The sequence below is a fragment of the Neopsephotus bourkii genome, unplaced genomic scaffold (genome assembly GCF_033783945.1).
Source record: "Neopsephotus bourkii isolate Nb327-2 ecotype Australia unplaced genomic scaffold, CSIRO-AGI_Nbou_v1 NB_936, whole genome shotgun sequence".
In the NCBI taxonomy this organism is placed as follows: Eukaryota; Metazoa; Chordata; class Aves; order Psittaciformes; family Psittacidae; genus Neopsephotus; species Neopsephotus bourkii.
The window spans coordinates 1716636-1738154 of record NW_026901430.1 but is presented as its reverse complement, the minus strand read 5'-3'; the positions used below and the strand labels follow the sequence as shown (position 1 = coordinate 1738154).

Here is a 21519-nt window from a genome sequence, read left to right as displayed (position 1 = left end):
GTATTCCCATGCTAGTCTGAGTCAAAGCTTTTCCATTAAGTATCACAGTCATAATGGCATTAAACCACTTAAGCAGCAAAACCAGCACATAATTATCACTTTTAATTCAATCTTTTGGAGTGGGAATAGATACTGTATATCACTGACAATTCACACTCCTAAAGAGATTCTTCTGTTCCTTCATAGCAGCTTCACAGCCTCTTGTACTGATAGAACTGACCCAAACATTCATAAATTTTCTCAAGAAAAATTCCTCAGAATAATGAAATAGCAAAATTAAGCCCAAATGAAACAAGGTGGAACAATCAGCTACAGCTTTATTCCTCCCTTAAGGTAAGATGTTTAGATATGAGCAGGAGCTAAGGCACCATTATCCATGTATCTGCACATCAACATCTGAAACCACGAGGGCACTCTCAGAATTATGCCATTTGCACATATTGAAAAGAAAAAAAAAACAAGTCCCACATAGAGAATATAGAGTATATGGAAGCTCTATAGAAAGGGAGAACAGCAAAGACTATGCAGTATGTAGCATCCCCTCCCTTGCCCCTCAACAGGCTCCACTGCATTTACTGCCTAGGACCTCTTTCCCTTGGGAACTGGGAAGTGTGGCATCTTATCTGTACCTGCTGCCCCAAGCAGCAGTGACAACGGCTTGCTCCCTGCCGTCAGAGGAGGTGTGGCTGGTGCGATCAGAACCAGTATTCACTTTGCACCACTGCCATCCTCAGTGCCAGCACTGCAGAGAGCCAGGAGCTGAGCACTGTAGGGTCAGAGATCCCCCAGATGCCTTTCTCCTGCTGCCCCCTCCCATCCAGTGAAGCCTCTGGCACACTGTGGATACTACCATAGTGCTAAGGAGCACCTTCGCATTTTTGTATGTTTTAAAAGGCTCCTTAAAGGCCAGTAAAAGGCAGAGCACAGGAGCGCTGTGGTTCAGTCGCTGACAGCAGTGCCTCTGCTAAAGGCTGCAGCGCAGTAGCTGCAGTAGCAGAAGGCTGTGCAGGTCAGTCTCAATGCAGCCCGTTATTTACAAGCCCAGCTGAAAGAAACCAGACAGCATGCTAGGACTGGCCAAGCTGAGCCCCTGTGAGACAACACAACACTGTCAGCATCTCTTTGAAAGAGAAAGAGGTTAAAATCTGACACACCAACTGATCCCAAGTGCAGCTATCAGACCCTCTGTGCTCTCCTCTTTTGCTTGCAGTCTGTGTTACTGCCTACTGACATGCGCACACTATTAGCTCTGCTTACATCCCTGCTTCACCAGAAAGCATAAAGCTTCTGCATGTGATCGCAGTGTCAGTGACAGCATCTCCTCCTACACAGGACAAGTTCTCTCTTTCATGGGTCCTCAGCTAGCACATAATGAAACAGTTCTTCCCCTGCCCCACAACCAGGCATATAATATTCACGGAACACCTCCTCTCTGCTAAATCACAGATTTACAAGAGCAGTACGGGGCTCCGAGTCACTGCTCTAACATTATTAATAATTCCAGTTTGTTGCAAACATAGCTAGCAGACATATTGGTTTTTCCTCTGCACATACGGCTCAGGAGTCTCCTATTTCAACATCAGTATAGGAAAGCAAATGTCTCCTTGAAGAGTCTGGTACTTCAGAATCTGTTTCCTTGGCAAAATGAAGGATTATCAACATTTGGTACAAGAAAGCATCTCTTGGAAGCTACAGACATTCAGGCCTATCAAATGCTCTGCTACTTCGATATTTCCTCTTCTTCCTCTTCCCTTAGCGGGCCAACATCAACAGAACTTCACAGATCTTTCCATCTAGTAACAATAACTATTTACTCACCACAACCCTTTTTAAAACAAATACCATGCCAGAAGCTTTTGTGTCTCTCCAAGTTTCAGGTAACCAAACCACAGCATTGTCTAAAGACTTCCTAGGACACTGGACCAAAACACAAACCTCATTTGTGCTCAGGCTCCACAAACTGTCTGCAAATCGTGTCAAGGCAGAGCCCAAAGAGCAAGGCTCCCCTTCTGCCTTCTCTGTGTGCCACAGGGCTGTCTTTGCCACCGCTGCTCGCAGTGGCGCTTCTCACCTGTGCAATCTGAGCCTGAAAAACCATAATTTGAAACTGTAATTTTCTACAGAGGGCCTTTTTCGAATAACCTCAATCTGACAAAAAGCAAGCTCCTTAAAGATGCAGCAAAATCACTTCATCACTGCTTCATGCATTTTATTTTAAAGGGCTATTAAGAACCCATTCTTTCTGATAGAATGCTATTCTCATCTCCACTTTTTTTTTCTTTGGAACCCTGAAAAATAAGATTTCTCTGCCTTTTTTTTTTCCCTGTTCCTATTTGATCAATGATTATTCTTTTTTTCCTGTGCTTCTAAGAGAGTTGACATTAAAATGTCTAGTTCCTATTCTCTTTCTGTTGTATTTGTGCATCGGAGCCATTCACAATGATGTCAGCTCAGCTCTGGGCATTGTCTCTGCTACTTTAATTCCAGCAGAAGCTAGGAGGCCCATTAGCATTCTCTTGACTGATTCAGCATACCCAGAGAATAAGATGGGGTTTGCGTTCAGCTACAACATTAAAACCTAAAGAAGTTATAAAGCAGTCCTAAGTTGGTAAGTCTTTTTGGAGTCACTCATTTTTCGCTTCTCATATACCATCCTGTGCTTGAGGACACCATTTAAATAATGGTCATTTCAATGCCAAGCCTTTCCTTGACAGTGCTCATGATTGACAGAGGCAATAAAAGTGATTTAAAACTATTGTTTAACATAGTTAATCAATTCCACACATTTCAAGGCTAGAAGATTGTATTTATGCATTATCTGCTATAAAATATGGGCTATAAAATTTCACCCTGTAATTCCAGCATTTCGTCCAACAATTGGAGAGGACGTTTTTTCAGAGGTAAATATTTCAACCTGAGTTTTGAAATTAGTATTGAAAGTACAACACTATATTTCCTCTTGGCTTTAAAGCTTTTTTCCTTTGCTCAGTGCCTACCTCTGTGTCTAGGTCTTGGTGTCATACATGGCTGTGCGCACTTCCCCAGGATGAAGACTACAAGGAGTCCATCCATGTTTTTCCAGATTTCAGATTCTGTGTGGGAAACTAAAGTGAAGAAGAGGATGCAGGGCAAAAGAGGAGGCTAAAGTTTGGCTACAGAAACCATCCTCCTACAAAAGAAATGCTGGTTGAGCAGCTCCCTGTGAAGCAGATGAAGTCTGGCTCTACCCACCTGCAAACCAGACTCTCCACCTCCCTATTTTATGACTTTAAAATGGGTATTCCCAAATCTTTTCCAACAATAGGATTAAAAACCTTGACAGACATGTTTGTTCAACTGTGCACGTTATGAGCTGAATGAAACAATGGAAGTAGCAGGCACGTAACAGAACAGTAATAACTGGGCTTCATAAAAGTCCTTTTCCTGCACTGTCTCTGTTGGCTTCAGTGGGAGTTCAACTGGTTAAGATGAGAGCTTGCAGTCTTCAGCCCACAACCACACCTGACCCCCTCTTCTGATGGAGTCAGATGAACGGGTGGAACTTGCATGTTTCCCAATAGCTTCAGCACTATGTGCACATGTGCAACGTGACAACAAAATCAAATGTCCAGGTGCAACCATGCCTCTGCATTTCTCATAATTTCAACAGTATCTTCTGATTAGGGCTTCTTTCTACACAGCATAAATTGCAGCTGGTGTCTTAACCACCCAGAAACGTCTGCAATAGCTCACCTCTAGCTTCAGTTACCCATTCTGAATGTTACTGCACTGCTCTACACCAGGCTCTCTGCTGCACGCTTCTATAACAGAGAGACAGATGAGTCTGTTTCCAAGAGAGTGGACAGTCATTTGTGATCATTAACAAGCAGTCACTGTAAAAGATAACAACTCATGTGTCAGCTAAAACATTTGGCATTAATTGGAACAAAGTTCCTATCAAATATGTTTTCATAATAGCCAATCTCTCACGGACTTCTTGGACCACACAGTGAGAACATAATGTTTGATGGCTTTCCTTGGAGGCAGGAAAGAGCATCAGAAGGCAAACACAGCTGCAGCCAGGGAGGAAAGACAAACAGAAAACAGCAGGGGATCAAGCTGTCTGTCAAGAAGCAACCAACCATGGAGCTCTTTAGCTCTGTCATCAGTTTAGATCCCGGCACAGGTACATAAGTTTCAAATGCTGCTGTTCTTTGATAGGGTGGTACAGATACTATGAAGGATCAGCAGGAAGTAAGGGGTGAAGCTGCAGCTGACAAACACAGTGGACAGCAAGTCAGCACTCAAAGCTGAAATCTGGGCGATAGTCTGTATGCAGACATACTGCATGTTTTAATACAAAGCTAATGCACAGCCATCTGCAGTGATCTTTGAGGAGTCAGTCCTGGTTCATTCCTACTGTATGACTCAGCATCTCCCCTCTCTTTCCTCACTTAACTTCCACCTTAGGGCTGGCTCTCCCTTAGTTAGGACACTGGACTGGTTCCAGCCCAGGGCAGAATGACTTCCAACACTGATCTCCTGCAGTTTTAAAAACATTTCTTGTAATAATTCGAGATGGATAGTTTACAGGAGTACATGTGTGCCTAAATGAGCTCTAATATTGCCACAAAATACTCATTAATGGCTGTTGTGAGAGCTTATGCAATACCATGCCCCATCCCTGGCAGTGTTCAAGGCCAGGTTAGACAGGGCTTTCAGCAGCCTGATCTAGTGGAAGGTGTCCCTGTCCGTGGCAGGGGGGTTGGAACTGGGTGAGTTTTAAGGTCCCTTCTAACACAAACCATTCTGTGATTCTGTGATTCTGCAACTATGCCATTTTAGTCCTTTTAATACCATGCAACACAGAAGCCAGGAAAGCCTCTTCAGGTTTGTAACATGCTCTACATGTTGCTTAAACTGTTTCTTCACTGATCTGCTGCTGGATAAAGCAATGTGGAAAACATATTAAAGTGACAGTCAAGATGTGTAGCTACATTAGTCATTCTGTCAGAGCCTTGGAAAGAACCTCTCTGAAGTGAAGCAGGAAAACAATTTGTTGAAGCATCAGCCCAAGCAGCAAGTCTCCACTCATTCAAAACTCTCCATAGCACATCATCAAGCAACTGCTGAAGACCTGAAAGCCACAATTGATTCTGCAAACAGGAGGAACTTTGAACTGACCTCCAGTCTCTGGTATGTGGTAACAACGTGCATGTCCACCTATTTGTGTCTTAAAAGCAGGCGGGTGGAAAAAGATAGGAGTGTAGTAACAGAACTACCTGAATGTACAAACTGACAGTCTTTTCCTATTAGTGTGTAACTGAGGTTTAGTTCCCCCAAATGAAGCCGTTCTGCACATACACCAACCCAACCAAAATAACCATTTTGTAGCATTTTTACCTGAACCACAAGCAATGGCTCCCCAGGGCCAGAACAGTCAAACAGCCCATCTTTTTACAGATCTTTTTTTGCCAAAGATAACACTGCTAAGCTTTGATGTTTACAGTACAGCCATGAGCATAAAAAAAAAAAACCTTACCTGAATAACTGAGGCATCTGGGGAACCCAATTAAGATGCCAGAGGATCCAGAGCAGCCCAGTGGTAAATTGACTTAAATAAAACCCACTAAGTTCATCCAACTGGGGCATATCTTACAACATCGAGAAAACCTATATAGGACTGTATCCTAACCACTGTGTGGGCCTAAGGGTATACTACGATCAGCTAATAAAGAGATAAAACACATAAAACCCTTTTTTATTCAAGTTGCTTGTGGAAAAGGGAACAAATGATCGTTCAGTGATGCTCCTTCAGCTCAGGTGGTCAGTTCTACCTTCCTGAGAGATGATGCGTAGAAAGTGATTCTTACATCTTTCAATGTGGAGCTCGGGAATGATGATCACTAAAGGAAATGAAAAGTTATGTTAGTAGAAAAATTGGCTGTACTCTTTAAAAAATAAGATAAATATAAGGAAGAAGTTCTTTGGCTGTTTCATCCCTGCCAGTGTTCAAGGCCAGGGTGGATGGGGCTTGGAGCAACCTGCTCTAGTGGAAGGTGTCCCTGCCCATGGCAGGGGGCCGCAACTGCAGCTTTAAGGTCCCTTCCAACACGAACGATTCTGGGATTCTCTATTAACTAATGTTGTGCGCCTGCTGTGTTCTGTGCTGCAGGAAACAAGTGAGATGCACCATGCTTCCAGCACAGTTTATTGTATTGGTGCGGAAATTGAATATAGGGCAATATCCCATTGGCGTCAGCAGATTCGATCCTGGCAATGGTTTAAGGCGGGTTCTGCCCTTCCTTTGCCATGCTGTCCCCATTCATCAACGTTCTAATTTCAAAGCGGAGAGTTTGTGCTGGAAATTCACACCGCTTCCCGATTCGGTCAGGTCAACACCTTCACAGGGCGGCTCAGGTCGGTACAGCGAGCACATGTAATGGACCCCGGCAGCGCTCCCGCACGGTGCTGCCCCGGCGGGACAGCGGAGCGGGACCCCCTGCGGCAGCCCAGCGGGAGCGGCGAGCGGTCCTTCCCCACCACATGGCGGGGCCACATCAGCGCAGCGTCGAACCCCTGCCTGAAGGCAGCGGCCTGAGCGCGCCAAGAGCGGCCGCCACGGCTGGCGGCCAGACAGGGGCAGAACGCCGCGGGGACGGCGGGGGGACGGGGGGGGGGGGGGCAGGCGGGCAGCGGGGATCGATGAGCACCGGGAGAGGGCGGAGGGACCGGCACCGGGACCGGGACCGCGCTCCGAGTTGGCATCCGCACCGCCAGGTGGCGCCTTCGCACCAGCGAGCGCGCGGCGCCTAGAAGGGCAGCGCGCTGCGCTTCCGGTTGGGGCGGGGGCTGGTGCCGGTGTCCTGTCACGGGCGGCACCGGTAAGCGGCGGGCGGGGCGGTGCGGTCCGGTCCGTGTCAGCGGGGGACGCGGGGCACGGGACCGGTCCCAGCCACAGCGGCCGTGAGGGTCCGCCGGGGCTCCGGCTGTCTCGGAGGTCTGCGGCGGGCGGGGCGAAGCGCTGTGAGCGGGGTCGCGAGCGGGAGGGGGCGTGGTTGAACGGCGAGAAGCGGGAGCGAGGGGGTCTGGCTCCGGGAGGGGTCCGCTGGGCAGCGCCGCCGCGCTCGGGCCGGGACGTGGCTGCGACATCTCGGTGCTCCGGGCGCGGCGGGGCCGGGTGGTCACGGCCGCGGGGCAGGTCCCGTGTACGAGAGCCCAGGGTGTTCTGCCGTGCTGGTAACGGCAGCGAAAGAGACCGGAACTTGTTGGGTTTGCCACCTCTTTCACCGACGGTGTCCGTGATTTAAGGGAACTGCACCCGCGGTTGGAAATGGAAGAACACATTAAAACTGTGGGGGATCTGCCATAGTAAAGTTATTGCTGTAAGTTCTCACAGCGTGTCTCCTTTCTAGGGAAAATGATGTCCGAAAGCAGCTCCTTCGTGAAGGGGGTGGTGCTGGGAGGAGCCTTCTGCATGCTGGTCACACTCCTGGGACACATGAAGGTAGGCCACGGGACTAAAGCCCATCGCCACGAGCATCATCATATCCAGGCTCCCAACAAAGAAGATGTCCTAAACCTGTCAGAAGGTGAACGCATGGAGCTTAGTAAAAGTATCCGCGTTTATTGTATCATCCTCGTGAAACCCAAAGATCTGGGGCACTGGGCTGCAGTCAGAGAGACATGGAGCAAGCACTGCGACAAGGTGGAATTCTACAGCTCAGAAAATGTCAAAGTGTTTGACTCTGTAGCCCTTAACACAAATGATATGTGGGTGATGATGAGAAAAGCTTACAAGATAACATATGAACGCTATAAAGATGAATTCAGCTGGTTCTTCCTTGCGTATCCAACAACATTTGCTATTATTGAAAACCTCAAATATTTCTTACTGAAAAAAGACCCCTCACAGCCTTTTTATATAGGCCACACTGTGAAATCTGGTGACCTTGAGTATGTAGATGGTGAGGGAGGAATCGTCTTAAGCATTGAATCACTAAGACGATTCTCCCGTATTGTTGAAGACTCTGACAAGTGCCCAGAGCAAGGAGGCATGATTTGGAAGCTTGCGGAGGACAAACAGCTCGCGATCTGCCTGAAGTACACTGGAGTGTTTGCTGAAAATGCAGAAGATTCAGAAGGAAAAGATGTCTTCAACACCAAGTCGGTCAATGCTCTCATTAAGGAAGCAATGTCTACTCACCCTCAGCAGGTGGTGGATGGCTGCTGCTCTGACATGGCCATCACCTTCAGCGGTCTGGCCCCGAACCACATGCATGTGATGATGTATGGTGTCTACAGGCTGCGACCCTACGGCCACACATACAACGATGCACTGGTGTTCTTGCCACCTCCAGGCTCAGACAATGACTGATGTGTCCTCAAAGCAGACCTGGAACCACAGAGGTGGCTCTTCTCACCACATACGTTTGTACTGACACGTTTCATTTTGTACCTGGTGGTACTGGTGTACAGGTTCTTTTTGCACATTGAGGTTTGGTAAAGCTCTTCATTTTAAAAGTGGAAGGAGAACTTTTTTCTAAATCTTTTATACAGAAATGTTTCTGGCTTTTGACACTGCTGGAATGAAATTATAAATAAATTGTTAATGTTTATAATAAAAGGAAATTAAGTTTATATGGGGGGTTTGTACATGTAAATATTTATTAATGAAAACCCAAATGAAGTTTAGTCTACTGTTATATATATATTTTTTGCAAGACTTTGATTCTTTCAATTCTTCCGGGCATTTCTAGAATGTCTTTATATCTTTCTAGATATACCAATCTGTATCAAGACATACCAATAAAACTGGCTACAGCTGCAATTTCAAAGACTAATTTTAAGCCATTTCCTTTACACTAAATACACAAGAGTTTGAGGTGTGCTGTGTACGCACAGCTATTTGCTCCATGCACAGCCTCCCAGCCCCATCAGGAATTAGCAGGAAGCAAGCGAACAAGAGATCTGTCAGGAAATTGCAGCAGAGAAATACCAAGTGACCTTTGGACTGCTGGTTTTAAGTAGACAAAGGAGGTAACTGTATTTGAATAAGTATTACCATGGTCAGGTAGCCTGTTAGCACAAGAGTAATTGCTCATTTCAAATTTCACTCCATAGATAAGCATATTAAGAGTAAAGGTTCAGTATTATTTTCAGTCCTGTTAATGGTACTAATAGCATTTACAAGGAAGAAGTTAGTTAAATGTCAATACAAACATAGATGCTTTTTACACAATAGAGTGCACATGAAGTCAGATTTATCCAAGTTACCAGGTCACACTCTCATACTCCCTTCCAGCCACAGCAAGAAGGGATAAAGAGCACTTCAGAGTTTATTCCATTTAGAATTTACTGACCCAACCTGGATGTTTCAAGCTTTAGATGCAGTACCTTCCTTACCTGGTACATCTAAGACTGTTGCAAGCTTTGTTGGTACTACAACGTCCATGAAAGACCTGGTAAGAGAATGTTACTTCCCTTTCTTTAACAGGCCATTTTTAATACCTCAGCCTGTCCTGAGCTGCCAGGGGCAGGTGGGGGAATGACACAACTGCGTGAGAGCCAAAGAAAACATCCACATTTTAAGCATCAGATCCTTCATTTTTGACAGGAAGGGCAAAACAGCTGCTCAGAGCCCCAAGCAGGACACCACAGCTCAGCTGTTTTGAAAAGTGCAGCTTGTCTCACCTCTTGCACCCTCTTAGCTGACACATCAAGGCAAACACATACATGACTGCTGCCAAAGCCTAGAGAAAAATCAGTATTTTGGGGTTCTATGAAATTGGTATGCAAATTAATTCAAGCATGATTTAACTCATCTTTTCTACAGAATCACTGTTAAAAGGTTAGATCCACAGTTGGGAATACTGACAAAGCAGATAAAGTAAAATTTTTATTTCAGTGTTGTTTCTGATAGTAAAGACCCCACTGCAACACTGGCAGTCATAGGGCAGAACAAGGAAAAAGAACAGGAATTACCATAAATCTCATTTATCACAAGAGTTGAGAAGTACTGTAATACAACAGGAGGAGACAAGATGGAAAGGCAAAAAGCCACAGCACTCAAGACTAGCTTGTTTTAGGAAAAAAAGATCCACTGAAGCACTAACAAGAAATGAGTACACATTTACAGCAGTCTGTCAGATGGATAAAAATGTCCATTAGCATTCTGAAGGGAAGGTCTGACCAAACTTTCTTCTGCAGCACTGCTTCTGCATCACCTTAATTTGTCTTCCTACATTAATAGTTTCAGATTTATGGTCATCTTCACACATACCATCTTTCAAATCTCTCCTGTAAAATTACTTACAGTAGCATGCATTAGGAAACACACTCCATCTCCCATGTCGTAACTTGACTTTAGAATCAGATACCACCTCTGCCACTACGTTCTGTAAAGGTCCCAGTGTGGGGAAGCCAACACGCAGAACAGCACTGACACAAGGTAGCTGCATACAAAATTACCTTCTGCCACTACGTGTTAGAATAGACTAGAAATATTAATAAACACTTCCAGAGACAGAGTTACAAGTGGTAGACCTTAAAGTTTTTTTAGTTTATTAAATGATTCCACAGCACAGGCTGTTTTCCATGGATGTAGCTTTAGGTGTGCAGTCACTGAACAGAGTTGGCATATCCAGACAAATACACAGTGCTCTTTAACCCGTTCTGTAGGTGTACATACACGTGGCAGTGTGCACAAGCAGAGATCTGGTTTGAAGGTCCACCTGAAGAAGTTACTCCTGGCTACACTGATAACTATGTTTTGCTACTGTGCCTTTGTTAGATAGTGATTTTGTTTCTGCTTCTAAAATAAGGCGGCGAACGGGGAGTACAGCATCAGGCACCAGGCTGGCACACACTCCACTGGGAGCATGCCCACATTAGTAAGAACACTATAAGGAGAGAGATATCAAACAGTGTGTTGGCAGGTAGAAACTTGAACATATATATATATATATATGCTTCAGATACGAACTAGCATAAAAATTTCTAGTCCACATACCAGTCTTTAATAAATCCTATGCAGATAAAGGCATATTAAAAAGAGAAAATCCTTATGTAAAATACTGAAATAAATGCTGTTAATAAATTAAGTTAAAAAATAATGACAAAAAAAATGATTCAAGAAACAGGTAGACTAAAAAGATGTTAATCAGAAGAAAAGAACTGAAATGTTTCAGAGGTTTTATAAACCGTATTAAATTACATTTCACATACACTGTTACTCTTTTAGAAGAGCATAAAAATGTAAACATTTCTTGCCTTTTTCCTCCTTTTTGTTTGAAATAGTCTACTCACAGTCCATGCACAATCTTGCCATCAATTATCTTCAGTCACTGAAGACTTGACTTTAAGACAAAAGAACTGTAATAAAAAGAAATCTAGAAAACTATTGTAGCCTAACAGAACTTTTGCATTCACTTGATTTATTTAGCATAGCCACAGAACAAAATAATTTGTACATTCAGTCACATTAAAAATAAGGAATTACAAAGCAGTCCACATTTAATCTAAGTGCATTCCTTTGGAGTAACAGTTCTTTTTGTTTCACTTGTACGTCTTCATATGCCAAAGGCCATCATTTAAATAGTGGATATTTTCGATACCAATCCCTTTGTTGACCTTCTCACTGCAGGGGGAAGGAAAAGGTACAGAAGTATTAGCTAGGTTAAATATTACAGCACTACAAAATACAGTATTTCAAGTAGAATATGCAACATTTATCAACTGGAAGGGAAGAAGCTATTATCCAATGTGTCACAATCTTCAACAGCAGGTAGACAAGAAACAGTATTTGCTATTACATGTACCCACTTTGTTGAATGATACGAGGACAGTATTTGCCTTCCGTGTTTTCTCAACAAACATTCCACAGTATTTTTAACTACTTCTTCATGGGAAGCGGGTTTCAGACAGCACTTTTGCTACTTATTTTAAGCTATTCCCTGTGAAAGTAGCAGAACAGTTTTAAGTGACTGTCCTCATCCAAGCACAGGAGGTTGTGTAACATAGCTAGAATGTGGAATTTGACAAGTTCTAGCTCCAGGTGCACCAATGACACAATCAAATACGAGTAAGGTGCTTCACTGATGGTTGTGGACACCTACCAACTTAATAAAGTGTTGCAAATGCTACATTTAAGAGCCAAGGACTTGCAGTATGTCACAGACATAATAACTTTCTACGTCTTTTAAGTCAGGTTGTCTTTTAAAGACGATTGGTTTATGTGCCTGATTTGGATTTGTGTTCATCTTTTTTCCAGTACCTTATTTCACAGAAAAAATCTAGTTTTGTCACCATAAACAAGACAAATCTCTTCATTCTAGGGCTGAGACAAGTTTCATTCCAGGACTGAGACAAGTTTCATTCCCCTGGAGAATATAATTTACTGTATTTACGCTAAGTGTCCCATTACTTATACAACTTGTCTAAAAGTAATCAGGGAGGAAAATACCACTACGTTAATCGCAACAACACATCATGTACCATAGTCACACTAAGTGACAAATCATACTGTTGCACTATTTCCATACTAACAGGCTGCACAGATCAGTATCATTCCTCTCCAGTTCATGTTGCTTCTCACAGGAACAGGATATTCAGCTGCAAGGCTGCTGAATTTAAAGTTAGGATTAGGAATACAGATGACTTTGATTTGCAGCAATCACAGCAGATATAGGACTGGGACAGAAGCAGCTACTCTTTCCACCTGCTCCTGGAGACTTTTGAGGGCACTACAAAGAACCCTAAGGAATGTAATTCCTCAACAGCTACAGAAGGTCCAAATCCAGGTTGCTGCAGTCCCACTCTATCCCTGTCCTCTGTAACACATTTCCACCTCTTTTCCCAGTGCTCTTAGGACCATAGAGTGACCCAGCACAGATGATGATCCTGCTGCAAATTATCTCCACATGAAAGAGCAACTTGTTTGCATCAAAATCAGCTTCCTCCCACACACAAGTGCTAGATGGGGCTGGAACCAACAGCAGCCCAAACCTGCTGGGTGCAGCTTACAACCTGCTGTGAGCGGCTTACAACCTGCTGTGAGCTATTACAGAACTTAAAGTGATAAAGTGGTTCAACTACTTATGATTTAGCTCTACCTGAATGCTACAAACAATTAACATCCATTTCTATTTTCTGTCTCTTTTCCTTCTCAAATAATTTTCACTTGGCATTTATTCCCTGAACAGGCTTCTGCATTTCACAAGAAGCTCATCTAAGCTGGCAACGACATCAAGCAGGAATCCTGGGTGTGAGCTCAAGGTAAAGAAAAAGAGAAGGTCACAGAGAAAAGCCCAACTGTCAACCAAGTGCCAGCATGACTTTAGTCTCTGCTGTCCCTGCAGACAAAAAAACTACTTTCAACCCCCTCAAATCCAAATTATATCTCTTGCCCAGCCCAGGCAGTAGGTACTCCATACAAGTATTTCTTTGTTCAGCAAGACCTTTGATAAAATATCATTACAGAGCAAGAAACACTGACATTCACTGGCAGTACAAATGCCGTGCATCTTAAAAATCCATATTCACATGAAAAGAACTATTTTGATTTCAGTCAGTAAATGAATAAGCAGGGAAGCTATTCCCTTCCTCCTGTTCTTCCCCTATTAATCAACACAATGCAATCTTAACAAATTCTGTACTTGAGCAACATATGCTGCAACAGCAATGCAGTAGCCTTGACAGTAGTGTTTATATTTCAAACTAGCATAAGAATAATGACATGGGGCAAGTTGTATTTCAATTTTTAACACACTTACATGTCCTCAGCTGACATCTTCATTACTCCCACACATAATGCATGTTGTTTTCCCTCTGCCATTATTGCCTACAAATTACCGCTAAGGAAAACAGACTGGTTTTAAAACTGTTTCAGAAAAGCAGTATGAGGAAACAAATTCCCAAAAAGGTTTCAAAATCCAGTGTTGAACTTTTAATAACTCTAGAGCTCCAGCTCTTAAAAGGTAAGAAAAACAATGCACTGCATTTAAGAATTGAATCACAGTGTGTAGAACAAAGCATGTATTTAGGAACTTCGAACACCAGTTACAGAAAAAGATCTCCCACACTACATTCCTTTGTTCGTAACACTGATGGCCTCATCCTTTCTGAAACAAAACTGCACGTTTGTGGGATCATTTTAGATTCCAAGGTACAGAGGATTTGAGACACAAACCTAAAAAAAAGCAGAAGTACTGAAATCAGATGCATCTTTTCAAAGCTTAGCAACACTGATGCTAACTACTGATCTCTTCCAATGGCATCTAACAACAAAAGCAGCACAGCTTGGTGGTTTTAATGCTGTGTGCACTCTGGGTTCCTTTCTCAGTAATATAATGAACAGGAGTGAATTAGCATATTTTCCTCTTTTTGCATATGCTAATTTCATCAATTACCTAAGAGTAAGTCCTAACTATAGCAAAGCTGATCCTAGACTTCTTTCCAAATTCCCTAGGAACACGAACAAATTCTTCTGTAACTGAAGGCAGTAGACAAGTTAAACTGTACCTCATCTGTTTTTACAATTCTGCCTAAACTCAAAGGAGCTCCACTTCTCAATTAGATTAGTGGAACAGCATCCCGCCCAACAGCACAACAGGACTAAATATTTGGTTTGGAACATCACAGTAAGTAAAAAAAAAAAAATTTAAGGACAATGTTAACCTTGCTGAGGAACATCTGAACCTCTGCAGCTCTCTTCAGATTACTAGTTATTCCATGAAACACCACTAAAATAAACAGAAGTTCAGATTATGAGCAGCTGAGAACAGAAGAACATAAATGTAACTCATCTCACAGCAAGCAGTAATTCATAGTTAAAGAAGGATACAACAACAGTATCAATGGCAGCGGGGTAAAGTTTTGCTCCAGGAGACGTCAGGCCAGGGCACATTATATTAGCTCCACTTAGTACAAACTTAATGGCGCCTTTATCAACCTGCTGATGTGGTAGAATAAATGGGTCTAGGAGGGGAAAGATACAGCATCACAATTAACATGGTAAAATGACAACATGAATAACTCATTATCAAGGCAGTTTAGATGTGGCAATTAGATATATAATGTGCTAAGAGGGTAAGAAGTTTGCGAAGCAATTACTGAAGCTCCTGCCCCTCTGTGCTGCCCCAAAAGGACACAAGTAATGCTCTCACAGATCACACCTTTTATCCAAGAACAAAAGGGGATTCCAACGCTGAGCCCATGCCTCCTCTGTATTCATATACTGAGTAACAATTTGAACAAGTTCCCCCAGTGAAAACAACCACACAAGAGCCCACATACTAAGAGGTCTTAAAACTAAGGGCTCTTAAACCCCTCAAATTACACAACCAAGCCCTTCCATGAAGAAGAAACAGTTCAACATTAACAGGACAAAAAAGGCAAAGATGGACAAAATTCATGAAAGATGTTGGCTTTCCAAGCCAGCCTTCAAGTGCACACACCTTCATCAAGTATTTCAAATACTGAGATTTGACTGAACATTTCTAAGGATACCTACCCTCATCAAAACCAGAATAACAAAATCAAGCAGAACAATGCGAACAGCAAGAAAAATAATGCAAGAGTAAACTGTAAACAGTACACAACCACAAATCCTTATAGGAGACAAGTACATATTACATTATTGAACTCATGAGTAAAGAATTGTACCCTAATAAGAAGGAAGTGAAAAGGAAGACTTGAAAGAACAAGGACAGGAATTAACAAAAGGAAATTCAGATCTCTGTCCTAGGGAAGGTCTCTCAAGATTTTCTTTTTTTGCAGAGCATTGCACAATTTAATTCTTAGGTATCAAATTTCAGATTGTTTAACATACAGCATTACAGCAAATATGAGGGAAGCAATCCACACAGGTATCTGAAATAGCAAAGCAATATGTTACACTTGAGAAAGCATATTGTATCTTTAAGAGCTATCCTAGATACATACATAAAATATGTAAGCAGTAAGTTCTTTTTAATTGGGTTCTACAGAAGTCCTGTGGAAACATGCTCTTGCTCCTCTCCCCATCCCTCCCACCCTCAGGAAACTTACATTTGTGAAGCAACCTTAGTGTCGGGTAGAAAATCCCTTCTCTTTGTCTGAAGAACAGCAGCTCCCCGTTCACAGTGAGGATTTCTATATGTTCATGGCTGGAAGGTTAAGAAAAAAAAAGTTATTCCAATAGGTGCCTCAGCTTTTCAGAGTTTAAATGAAAGATTTCACTTCACAAAGTCTGCTCTCCCTTGGCATCTGAGGATTGAGACAGTCAATTAGCAAGAAAATTTTAAACTTGTAATGGTTTGTTCTTCAGCACTGGACCCTGCACGCTGCCTGCCCCTTAATAAAGGGAGAAGAAATCTACAAATATTCAGATTTTCACTTTGTTTTAAATGCGACAGAGGATAAGGAGAAAGAATCAGCAAAGCTATGCTACCTCTGTAAGATAAAAATTAAAAGAAAATACTCCAGATAATATATGGAAGCCCAAAGACAGTAAAAAAAAAACAAAAACACACACATACTGGAAGCTATTCAAACAAGTTCAAGCTTCCATATCCATAAAGCTGAATGCTTTACTGAACAACAGGCTGATTATGTGGAGAGTCCTTAAATAGGTTACATATTCACTACTAGGCGTTTTTGTTTTCATCAAACAATAGTACCTTCAAGAGTGTGATGAGCACATAGAAGCTGTCTGGTTTGCACACAACATAGACCATTATCTATTAAGAAACAATAAGTGTTTTTCAAGAACACCAGGTTCATTGACTATACAAAGCAAACATAAAGGAAGAAACCCCAGCACCTTGGTAGAAAAGTTTAAGAGAAAAGAAACTTACCATCTTACTATTTTGACTGGGTCTTTCTTTGGCATGATCTGGTTTAGCCATGGTTCAATAACAGGAAACTGGTCTATCAGTTGATTCTTAATTCCTTTAATAACTGAAGTCTTCAGCTGGATGCAGTTTGATACATTCTCCTTTTCATCAAATCTGTCAAGCGAGTGAAAACGTTTCAGAAATGCATAGTTTACTGCCCAAGAGATGCCATATCTCAGCAAGACTCTTCAGAAGCATTTACAAATTTGCTGAAAAACATTAACAGTATCACACTTGCCCAACTTTCAAACTTAGGATGTCACGAGGCATAAATTGCCCCCTAGGAACAGTAGGGTTAGGGAAAGGCAGGGGGTCCCCAGCCGTAGGCTGTCTTTGTTCATACACTTTATATGCATCCACGAAACACGGTTTTAGTCAGGTCAGATAGACCTTAGCACAAAGCATTACTTCATTCAACCCCTAGAGCAGACATGGCTGGTAACACAAACACCTATGGCCCTGTTCACATCTATCTGTAAGAATCCTTCACCTTCACCACAGCCGCAGAACCGCCCTCTGTACTACCTAGAAGCTCACACAAGTTCATGACTCAGCTCACTGTCTAGGGTTTTGTTTCTTCACAAGCAAGTGCCCAAACCGCCCAAACCAGCGCCCCCGGAGGCAAAGCTGGCTGCGGGGCCGCGCCCGGTGCCCCAAGGAGACCCCAGCAACCGGCAGGGAGAGAGGCCAGCTGCTCCAATCCCAGCCCCCGAGAAAGGCCCGGCCAGGCCAGGCCGAGCCCTGGTACTGAGGGGGCTGAAAGCCCGTCCTAACCCCCTTCCCCCACCCCTCCCGCCGACCCGCAGACCCACTCACTTCTTGAACATCCTGGGGGTGGGGGGCGCCGGGCTGGCGAGGCGGGCGGGTGCCTGGGGCCGGCGGGCGGGCACCCACAGCCTCCACGCTCCCTCACACGAGGCTCCCAACCCTCCCCTCCGCGCCAGCCGGAAGCGCCGCCCGCTTTACGGCCTGTCGCGCTGCTCCATGACAACGGAACGCACGCAGCATCGCTGGGGTTGACGGGAACTACAATTCCCAGCGGACGGCAAGGCGCCTTGGCGCATGCGCACTGCGCTCCCCTGGTCCCGGTCTACGTTCCCGTGCGCTCTGTAAGCGAGCGTCACAAATGGGCTCCACCGAACCGGCCGCGGGGCTTCCCCAGGAGCCAGGCGCTAGTTACGGGCTGTTTTCCCAGGTAACACCTCCATTTGCATTGAAATAAATCCCTTGGAAGCGCTAATAGCTACTAACAGTGTTTAAACACAGTGTACGTTTAATAGGACGAAGCGTGGCCACCTTCCTCCTCCTCCACCCAGCTCACAAAGGGACACGAGATCCTGCCGACAGCGCTTGGGATAAAATACCCAAGGCATTTATTGTAACAGAGAAAAGACTGAAGCCAGGCGGGAACCAGTAACAGGAAGGGAAGGTGCTGAAAAAAACCTGTCTCGCTGTGAAGATTTCAGCTGCCAGCCAGAGAGATGGGGTCTGGTGAAGACAACTGCACTACACGGCGGTTATTTGAATCAAATAAGGTTTTGGTTGGTGATGGCTGCAGGAATTGTAAATTATCAGCAGACAAAGGTGGATAGAAGGAACTCATCATACTGCCTTTTGAGTCTCAAGAGCAGACATGCATGTTTGTGTTCTTTTGGCAGGTACCTACTGTATAAGCACATGTAGAGGCAACTGCCCTGTTTCTTTTCAGAGTAATGGAAATGTTTCCTCTGGCATGAAGAGAAGGGAGAGGGTATAAAAGACCTCAGCAATTATGTTAAGCACCAAGTTCTTTTTTCTATACAAAACAAATTAATCAGGTTTGATACTATAACAAATAATTAAAACCTAGTATTTAGAGAGTTACATCGGTCAAATAAAGTAAAACCAAGCCTTCGTATGTGGTATCATTTATTCAAATAGTGAAATACACAGTCAGGAACACACTTAACTGGCATTTAACTCGTGGATGCCACCTCCACCTATTTTGTAGCATCACTAAAAATACTGAGCTATAAATTCAGTTTTAACTGGAACACAGCATCATTGCTCATGCCCAGATTAGAAAGCGGGAACAGGAGTTTATCACACTGACAAACCACTCCACACAGGTTGATAAGAGTTCAATCCCCATGTTCAAAAACAGCTGCCCTCCGATTCGGCTCCTGGTGCTTCACCGGTGGAAGGACCAGGATGGACACCAGAGCCGAGGAAAAAAAAAAAAAAACAACAAACAAACAAACAAAAAACCCCCAAACAAAATAAAACAAAACCAAGCTTAATAAGTTTCAAGTAACCTGGGGATGAATCCAAGACTTGGAGGAACAGATAGACTGGTTGAAACAAGAACTGCTAACTGAAAAAGCGAGAGGGGTAGTGCAACCACAAGCCTTACGAGCCACCACCTAAGCAGCATCATGGTGGCAGATACAGAACCTATCTGCTTCTCAAGAACTGATAACCTGGAGGAGGGGGTATATTTGTGTCCTCCTGCCTACAGGTCCATGGGAATGCCTGCAAAGTTTGTCAAGCCTTTCCATGATCTGGACAGACAAATGGAAGAACCTGATGCTTCAGCTACAGGAGCTGAACGTGAATACCCCAAGCAGAATGAGATAGAGGAAGAGAAAAACCAACGATGGCTAAACATCATTTGGGAGCAACTGAAAAGTTAACAGTTTGAATATGTGTGTTTGTAAAATAGCTATTGTTAGAGGCTTTGATTTTGTGTATGAAACCACCTGTATTTACTAGCCAGTTGCTGATAAGAAACTACACCTTGTATTATATGGATTTGTCACTTGTTAGAGTATGCAAATTTGTAGTAGCTGCTAGAAAATGCTAAAGCAAAAGATAGAAATATTCTAATACAATGGTAGTGTTATAAAGCAGGCAATGGAACAAATTAAGAGGGTGAGAGAATTCCACTGGTAAGAAATTTCTTTGGCTAGTCCCTTACTGGCATCAGCATCTTCAACATGCTGCTGCACCCTGTAATAGTTACTCTGCTAATGTAAATCTGTGTGTGTGCCTTGCCATAGTAACAGCTTGTTATTGGATGAAGCAGGTGAAACTGCATTGGCAACAAGGTGCAAGGACTGAGGCTGACCAAATGCCTGCTACCACAATCAAGGGCAAGACTGGGTTGGCCTCTGTGCCTGCCACCAAGAAGAACCTTTAGCTCCGCTGCTGGCTAACCCAGCAGGCGTGGAGCGGTGGGGACACATGCCATGCCAGACCTTGATGTGAAGGATGGCCTCCCCTGTTACCAGAGAGCCATACGTGTTGCATGAATCTCTCAGGCCATAGTAGCTCTATATACAAGGAGCTGCAACAACTCAAAGACAATTTACACAAATTAAAGGAAGGTGACTCTTGGGACCTCACCTCTTGGTTAAGATCACTGGGACTAGGATCCTGGCTAAGCAGTATTTTAACTCATTCTTTACCTGTATGTATCTTGCTTTTGCTTATCTTGATTTGTTTGCCTTGTATTATTCAATATATTCAGCAAAGCCTTATGAAAATTGTAACAAATATGCTTGAAAAAGAAAAAGGGGGAATTGTGGAAGCATGGTTGGCAGGCAAGGGTTACGTTCCCATGGCTGAACTTGGCCAGGGACCAGTTTTGTAAAAGTCAGTAAGAAACCCAGCTCAGTAAAAAACACCAGCTGTGCAGGGGGGTAAACTGACCTTGTAGTTAACGAGTATCTTGAAGGGAGGAATAAGGAGGTTAGAAAACGGGATGTGCCTGTAAATAATAAAACCACAGAAGTTTCCCAAGAATATGTGTGAATAACAGCCTAGCTCTATATAAACCCCAGGCTTAAGCAGAATAAACGGATCACTTCTATCAATCATACTGGTTGTGCTGTGTTCCCTCCGCATCGCGACGACATAGAGTCTCCGACAATAGGTTTTGTGCTCCTCAGAATAACTTCTATGAAATAATAGTTTGCCAAGTAAAGCATCCCTGCAGGTGTGTTCACATTTTTAAAACTGTAGTGAAATACCACATTCCCACCTCAAGTGTTACAAGGTAAGCTTTTACCCTCAGGGACTCCTAACAAATATGGCACAGCTCACTGAAGAAAAAAAAACACCTGAACCACAGCATAAAACAGCAACATTAGTTCCTCGTTTTCAAAAATGGCTTTTGCCAACAGGAAGCTCTTCTCTCTGTTCTGCTGCCTTAAAGCACTTGGACCACTGACTCCTCCAGGACTGAGCTAACTTAGCTACATGTCCTTGCTTGGGCTAATTTACGACCTTGAGAGGCTCCTTGAGTTGTTTCATTTTGCAACCTATTTCTCAGGCCTTATCAACAGGAGGAAGCCTACATTGTTTTGAGAGAAGACATCTGGTTCTCTTGTTGCATACTCTCCTTATCTTGAAAATCCTTGTAGCTTCTATACACAGTGAAATACTAGTTTAAGAATCCTTGTAGCCCTAAGTCTCTATAGTCAGTGAAATACTAATTTAATTTGGTATCACACCCAGCAAATGGCTTTACAGCCCCAACAGAAACCACCCCTTAGGATCATATGCTAAACAGAAAGAATTAAAATCTTTCCCCCATGTTTCAGTGGGAAAAGGGCTCCCCCAGTGCTCCACCTTGACTCACTCACTCTTCACGTATCCCAGAGCACGACTGACCTAGGGCTGCGGT

The 21519-nt window shown here is 43.5% G+C and overlaps 2 protein-coding genes across 3 annotated transcripts; one reads left to right on the top strand and one right to left on the bottom strand.

The window, feature by feature from the left end:
• Positions 1–6719: 6719 nt before the first annotated feature.
• Positions 6720–8816, top strand: C1GALT1C1 (C1GALT1 specific chaperone 1). Of its 2 annotated transcripts, none has more exons than XM_061358069.1 (2): positions 6720–6863; positions 7395–8816. In XM_061358069.1, exon 2 carries the CDS (start codon positions 7400–7402, stop codon positions 8354–8356), a length of 957 nt encoding a protein of 318 aa, XP_061214053.1. In that variant the 5' UTR covers positions 6720–6863; positions 7395–7399; the 3' UTR covers positions 8357–8816. The 2 variants fall into 2 exon arrangements, with proteins under 2 accessions (XP_061214053.1, XP_061214052.1); XM_061358068.1 differs by having other exon boundaries at positions 6819–6979.
• Positions 8817–10509: 1693 nt separating this feature from the next.
• MCTS1 (MCTS1 re-initiation and release factor) lies at positions 10510–17861 on the bottom strand. The gene is made up of 6 exons (XM_061358067.1): positions 17670–17861; positions 16815–16967; positions 16027–16124; positions 14822–14955; positions 13752–13819; positions 10510–11617 (listed from the first exon to the last, which is right to left on the bottom strand). Exons 1-6 carry the CDS (start codon positions 17678–17680, stop codon positions 11536–11538), a joined length of 546 nt encoding a protein of 181 aa, XP_061214051.1. The 5' UTR covers positions 17681–17861; the 3' UTR covers positions 10510–11535.
• Positions 17862–21519: the final 3658 nt, after the last annotated feature.